General features: G+C 45.7%; 2 protein-coding genes across 2 annotated transcripts in view; both read right to left on the reverse strand.

Moving 5' to 3' along the window:
* Window positions 1-1,770, reverse strand: part of LOC139638232 (uncharacterized) — a 14,618-nt gene extending 12,848 nt beyond the window's left edge. Inside the window, exons 1-3 of the mRNA XM_071512299.1 lie at window positions 1,674-1,770; window positions 1,398-1,592; window positions 748-1,082 (exon numbers count right to left, since the gene is read on the reverse strand). Coding sequence (XP_071368400.1) covers window positions 748-1,082; window positions 1,398-1,592; window positions 1,674-1,770 — 627 coding nt within the window. The remainder of the gene's footprint in view (window positions 1-747; window positions 1,083-1,397; window positions 1,593-1,673) is intronic.
* Window positions 1,771-1,920: 150 nt separating this feature from the next.
* Window positions 1,921-7,500, reverse strand: part of isy1 (ISY1 splicing factor homolog) — a 12,160-nt gene continuing 6,580 nt past the window's right edge. The window contains exon 11 of the mRNA XM_071512298.1: window positions 1,921-2,048. Coding sequence (XP_071368399.1) covers window positions 1,941-2,048 — 108 coding nt within the window. The 3' untranslated portion in view covers window positions 1,921-1,940. The remainder of the gene's footprint in view (window positions 2,049-7,500) is intronic.

The raw sequence follows: 7,500 nt of genomic DNA on the forward strand, positions 1-7,500 counted from the left end.
GACAGACAGACAGACAGGCAGACAGGCAGACAGACAGACAGGCAGACAGACAGACAGACAGGCAGACAGGCAGACAGACAGGCAGACAGACAGACAGACAGACAGACAGACAGACAGGCAGACAGACAGACAGGCAGACAGGCAGACAGACAGACATGTAGATGTTTATATAATATCATATTCCATACTGCATATATTTCATTCAAGTGTTTTCATATTGTGTTCAGTGTGTTTCAGTTTGTTCAAATCAAAACACTGAGTTCATTTCTCTTGTTTCTCCTCTACATGTTCTACTGCTGTAACTGTCAGCTGTGTTTTATATATATTCATATTCTATTTTCCTCTGCTGTATGCTGTCACTGTCTCCCCACAGGATCAATAAAGTTTCATCTGATCTGACCAGCTGACCTGAGGATCAGTCAGCTGACCGTTAAAGGAGAAGTTAGTACATTTAGTTCCTCTGTAGAACTCCTCTCTCCCTCCTGTAGCTGTTGGACCCACAGACAGTATTGTCTGTAGCTGTTGGACCCACAGACAGTATTGTCTGTAGCTGTTGGACCCACAGACAGTATTGTCTGTAGCTGTTGGACCCACAGACAGTATTGTTTCCAGTCAGCTGTCAGTTGTTTGTCAGAATATCTTCAGAAAGCCGTTTGTGTCTCCAGAGGAAACCGACTCAGTTCCTCCGTTACACAACTTTCACTATCAGGAAATCATAGAACTATTCAACTCTGCTGCAGCACAGACCGCTGCAGGAACCTCCTGAAGAACACTGGAACTCCCGAAGAACCCTGAGAACCTGGAACCTCCTGAAGAACCCTGGAACTCCCGAAGAACCCTGAGAACCTGGAACCTCCTGAAGAACCCTGGAACTCCCGAAGAACCCTGAGAACCTAGAACCTCCTGAAGAACCCTGAGAACCTGGAACCTCCTGAAGAACCCTGGAACTCCCGAAGAACCCTGAGAACCTGGAACCTCCTGAAGAACCCTGGAACTCCCGAAGAACCCTGAGAACCTGGAACCTCCTGAAGAACCCTGGAACTCCCGAAGAACCCTGAGAACCTGGAACCTCCTGAAGAACCCTGGAACTCCCGAAGAACCCTGAGAACCTAGAACCTCCTGAAGAACCCTGTAATTCCTTGAAGAACCCTGTAATTCCTTGAACAACCCTGGAACTCCCTCAAGGAACCGTAGAACTCCCTGATGGAACCCTGGAACTCACTGATGAACCCTGAACCCCCTGAAGAATCCTGAATCTCCTGAAGAACCCTGGAGCATATTGTTGTACCTTGTACTAACTATTGCACTATACCTTTTTATATTGTTTAATATATTGTTCTTGATACCGGTACTACTGTACGATAGCGGAGACAGACACCCCCTGAAGAACACTGAACCTCCTGAAGAACCCTGGAACTCCCTGAAGAACCCTGGAACTCCCTGAAGAACCCTGAAACTCCCTGAAGAACACTGGAACTCCCTGAAGGCACACTGGAACTCCCTGAAGAACCCTGAACCTCCCTGAAGAACCCTGGAACTCCCTGAAGAACCCTGGAACTCCCTGAAGGCACACTGGAACTCCCTGAAGAACCCTGAAACTCCCTGAAGAACACTGGAACTCCCTCAAGGAACCATAGAACTCCCTGATGGAACCCTGTAACACACTGATGAACCCCGGAACCCCCTGAGGAACCCTGGAACTCCCTGAAGAACCCTGAACCTCCCTGAAGAACCCTGAACGTCTTTTAATAGGAAACAGACAAAGATCATGTTCATGTATAAAAAACAGCCTTTATTTACATTGACATCAACAACCCACTCATACACACTACTCCCCCCCCCCCCCCCCCCCCCCTACAGCCCCAGCAGGGTGCCCCCCCCCTACAGCCCCAGCAGGGTGCCCCCCCCCCCCCCCACAGCCCCAGCAGGGTGCCCCCCCCCTACAGCCCCAGCAGGGTCCGGGCCTCCTGGCTCTGAGCCAGCAGAGTCTCACTGGCGTAACGCTGCAGCAACTCCATCTTCTTCCTCCTGACCAGAGCCTCCTCCACCTGCAGACAGACAGGTGAGAGACAGACAGGTCAGACAGACAGGTGAGAGACAGACAGGTCAGACAGACAGATCAGACAGACAGACAGGTCAGTCTCCAGCGCTGTGAGTATTTCTAGTTCTGCTGGTGATTCTTTGCAGAGCAGAGAGACTCTAGATGTCAGTCAATTTTCAATTCAATTTTAATTTATTTAAAAGGGACAATGTACAGTTAAAACATAAATGTTGCCATTTGATGCACTATACCAGATTATAGCTTTAAGCTAATTTGCATCTGTAGTCCCTTGGCAGGTCACAAAAATACAACACAGTAACAAGACAGATTAAACAGTATACAGGGATGAAACACCACAACAACATGGCTACACACGTCTGGGTGCAACTCCCCCCACCTCCCTCATCCCACCTACGCCCACACACACACACACACACACACACACAAAAAGAAGTCTAAGGACCAAATTAGTGGTTGCAGAGCTGAGCAGCTTTTAACAGATTTTTTAGGTTAGATTTGAAGACTCTGAGAGAGCTACTGCTCTTTACGGCTTCAGGTAAGGTATTCCACTGGTTTGTGGCTCTTACAGAAAAAGCAGATTGCCCCGCTACAGTGCGGCGAAATGGTATGGTACAATCTCGTATGGAGGATATTCTAGTGGATCTGATGGAATTTGACGAGCGAGCGTGGACAAAAACACATAATGGCTGTGGGGCCAAACCATTTAAAATTTTATAGACCATACACAAATTGGCGAATAACCTAAAATTCTCAAAGCTCAATAACTCATGTTTCTCAAGTATCCTACAATGATGATAACAAATTGGCTTTTTGTCCAGTGTTTTTAAAGTTTGTTTGTATAAAGACTCCAGAGGTCTCAAAGTAGATTCACCAGCCTGCCCCCAGCAGGTGATACAATATGACATGCGGGACAGAATCATGGCGTGCATAAATATCTTGGCTGCATCCAGAGAGAGACAATTTCTGATGTGTTTAAAATTAACTAAATTGTATTTTATGGTTTTAACCATTTTTTTGACATGTTTCTTAAAATTTAAATTTGGATCCAGAAACACGCCAAGATATTTAAATTCAGTAACTATATCAATTCGTTCACCATTAATGAGAATCTCAACATCAGGGATTTGTACCATGGTTTTAGAAAAAAACATACATTTTGTTTTATTTACATTTAAACTCAAACATGATTGATCAAGCCAAAGAGTGATTCTCTCCAGTGCAGTTGTCAACTTAGCAGCTGCTAAGTCAGCTGTTTTAGCATGTACATGAACAACAGTGTCATCTGCGTACATCTGCAGATCGACATCAGCACACTGTTCAGCAAGATCATTAATATAAAGACTAAATAATAAAGGACCTAATACCGATCCTTGTGGGACTCCCATAGTACATGTCCTGTAACTGGACTGTGCATCACAGACTTTAACACATTGCCTCCTGTTTGATAAATATGACGACATCCAAGCCAGAGCTCTAGCCGAAAAATTAAATTTAGAAAGTTTTGATATTAAGACACTGTGGTTAACTGTATCAAATGCCTTACGCAGATCTAAAAATACAGCACCAACTACTCCTCCTTTATCGAGCCGTGATTTAATTTGCTCTATTAAATGTAAGGAGGCAGTCTCGGTTGAATGGTTCGTTCTAAAACCAAATTGCATACAATGTAGACCAGAATTGCTGGTGTTAAGAAATGAGGTCAGTGTGGAGTTTGTTCACACAGCAGACACCACAGAAGAAGATGTCAGTGTGGAGTTTGTTCACACAGCAGACACCACAGAAGAAGATGTCAGTGTGGAGTTTGTTCACACAGCAGACACCACAGAAGAAGATGTCAGTGTGGAGTTTGTTCACACAGCAGACACCACAGAAGAAGATGTCAGTGTGGAGTTTGTTCACACAGCAGACACCACAGAAGAAGATGTCAGTGTGGAGTTTGTTCACACAGCAGACACCACAGAAGAAGATGTCAGTGTGGAGTTCGTTCACACAGCAGACACCACAGAAGAAGTCACAGTGAAGCTCATGCTGTGGATGTTTCAGTTCATCTGGTGTCTTTATGACCGGGAGCTGATCTGTGGTCCAGAGGAACATCTGAACCTCCTCAGCTCGTCTCTCTTCCTCTGCTCCATGTTCTTCACTGTCGGCCCACAGAGGAGGAGGAGCCACCGAGCGGCCAATCACAGCTCTTCTGGGGCCTCTTCTATAAAACATTACGGTGGTGAAAATGTGCGCACCGCCACGGAAACTCTGACCCCTGCTGCAACATTTTGGAGACAGAGGGGAACGGAAACCAAAAAAAATGTTTTTTACACTCCATTAGTTTCCAGGCCGACTCAGAAACCCTCTGATGAGAACGATCCTGTCAGGAGAAGTCTGGGCTGCAGCTGAACAGCCTCTTCTTCATCTGTCCACAAAGCGTCTGCATCTCATTAAGGCTGACATGTGACCGAGTCTCAACTAACCGCATCACGGTCTTCAGCAGAAACCCAATCCGTCACAATTAAACGTGACAAATTCAGGGTGTTAAGCAGTCGGACTGGATGTGTCAAGGTAATAAAATAATGATGCGTTATGGTCACATGGTGCGGGGGAGACGGCGAGCCGGGCGCAGCGTCCTCCACCGCCGGGCTGATCCAGAGTCAGAAAACCAGAATAAACAACCTGTCTGGTCTGCTTTTCCTGTTTCCACAGGAAAAGCAGATCGATCCAAATCGATTAGAAATCTGCGCAACTCCGAACTTCCATCGACGGAGTGAAAGCCGCCTTGGAGGGCGAGCTAGCACGGGTGAAGGAGGCTGAGCAACGCATCAGCGGCACGGAGGACGCCGTTAACGGGCTTGACCGACTGACTAAGCAAAAAGACAACGACTTTCTCAAAAATAAAATTGATCAACTGGAGAATCACAGCAGGCGGAACGAGGTACGTGTGGCGGGACTAAAGGAAGACAGCGAGGGCCGGGACCCTGTCGAGTTCTTCACTGAACGGATCCCCGACGTCCTGGGCGCAGACCTCACCGGGCCGGTGGAAATGGAACGCGCCCACAGGACCCTGAATCCCAAACCCACACCGACCGAGCCTCCCAGACCCGTTTTGATCCGTCCGCTTCGATTTCAGGACCGAGAAAAGATTCTGCGACTTGCAAAAGCGAAAGGAAACATCACTGTTGACGGCAAGAAAATCAGCTTTTCCCCGACATGAGCCCAGGACTAGCTCATCCCAGCCTTAAAAGCTATGAAGGAGAAGAGCGTCACCTGTGACCTCATCTACCCTGCACGACTGAAGGTCCAGTGTGAAGATGGAAGATTCTGCCTATTCGACACAGCGGAGATGCGTTTAAGTTCCTAAAGGAAACGGACCGGGCCTGAATGAAGAAGCACCGCTCATGGGAACGTTAGGTCGGCTCCATTTACCGGATCGGTGTCTAAAGTTAGTAAGGGAACTGTTCCTATATGCTTAGCCTGCCTGCTGCCTATATTTGGAACTGGATTATTTATTTCCATGCCCTGGCACCTAGGGTCAATCGGACTTCTACATCTTTTGTTCTCCACCAGTGTATCGGTGAGTGCCCCTATAATCTGTTTTTCCCCTTTTTAATCGGGATTGATTTGCAGGAGAGCGATTGACTGATTAGAGTCAGAGTGATACGAACATTATTACCAGACCAACTTGAAAGGCAAGCCCTTGTTATATAGACCATGGGTATTTCCTTTTTTTTTTTCTTTTCTCCCCCTATGACTCTCCCCTCATATTAATTTAATATTATTTTACTTTCTAAAAGCAACTGGATGTAGCTAAATCCTCAGGAATTGTTGGTAAATATTTTACAGCCTGAAGTGAAACATGTTTATTTCTCTATTCTACATCTGTATAAGGCCTAGAAGTTCAGTAGTTGCGAATACTCTTTTGTGGGACAGTTACCTTCGAACTGAACAGAACCTTACTCAATCACGTATTTTTATTGTTATTATTTTTATATATAGGCTATATTCACCCATTCATTTGAGCCGAAATGTAACATCTTTTACTTGGCTGTAAATATTTTCACCAACCAGAATATAATAGCTCTGTCTAAAGTTAGTCCTTCCTCCTGTAATAATTTGTCCCGCAGTCTTTTCAGTGCACACGTTTCCACTGTTTGATCTCTTAGCATGTCGTCTTCCAACATGCCGAATTCACATGATTTCACCAGATCTCTCAAAGCGTTAACGGCCTCGACAGATTCCTCAGGACTGAGTTCTTTGTCTAAACTTGAGTCTTGAGTCATTTCTCCATGGCGTGAAATACGCGTCAAGGGCGGCTACCGTCTCATCAAATGTCTTTTTCTCCCGGAGGATTGGCAAAAATCCTCTGAGTGGGCGCTCCGATACAATGCAGTAGTGTAGCTCTCCTTACTCTGCATCCACAGATCCGCTGGCTATTTCAAAAAATGTGTACGATTCTTTCCACATTTTATATTCCGTGTACAAATCCGGTGCCTCGAGGTTCAACGGACTAGGCGGGGATAGCAGGGCTGAGAGGCTGCCGTGGTCCAGATGCTAACCACTCGTGGTCTAGCTTAGCTTAAACTTTCAAAGTTTGTTTTCCTCACAGTTGAACCTGTAATCTGTCGTTCACACGTCTTGCACTGAGTTCGTTGGAATTCTTTCCTGTCATCCTCGTCGCCATAAATGTAGTTTTGTCAAACAAAGAAGCAATCTTGATTTTAACTTGCTTTATTGTCCATGTTCTCATTCTTCTACATTCCCGTTTTTCTTTTTCTCTCAGTCCACATCTAAATGACGTAATCCAGTTATCGCGATATAATCAACTATACTACAGGGTTGAACCTCCACATGTCGGAATGAAAAAATGAAGCACAGTAAAATAAAAACATTTCACAATATGATATGATCAGAAGGGGTGGAAGTACGGGGAGAACGGTATTTCACGTTTCTGAATGAGAAAACACCTTCTAACGTCACGCTAAACCTGCCGGTCAGTTTTATGAATGAGCCCCATAATGTAACGTTATGCAAATGAGGCGATGACTGCCAGGAGACGACAGCCGACGAGGAGAAACTGAAAATAAAACTCAGCTTATAAAGGACGAGGGAACCTGTAGCTTCTCTAGTCTAGATCCAGGAGTCAGTAGAAACCATGCTGGTGTTCAGGCTGTGTGTTTAGTGAAGGAGCTGGAAACAGGAAGTTGTAACGCACCCGTTTCTCAGTTCGGAAGCTGTTACCATGACGATGTGAAAAGGGCCTATACCCTAGTGATATCCATTGGTAATTTTGAAAAATTCATGTTTTCGAGAGTGAATGCTGCTTGTGAACACATTATATTCTGCAGGTGGATCCTGGAGGGTCGAACTTTCCTCTTTACAGCACATGGAGCCTTCAGTGTGGAATCCAGTTTCAGTCAGTAGGTCAGTTAACCAGGACCAAACCCTTCAGA

The sequence above is a fragment of the Centroberyx affinis genome, unplaced genomic scaffold (assembly GCF_046629955.1).
Source record: "Centroberyx affinis isolate AG114_WGS23_722 - 3 ecotype Tasmania unplaced genomic scaffold, CSIRO-AGI_Caff_v1 ptg006218l_1, whole genome shotgun sequence".
Classification (NCBI taxonomy): Eukaryota; Metazoa; Chordata; class Actinopteri; order Beryciformes; family Berycidae; genus Centroberyx; species Centroberyx affinis.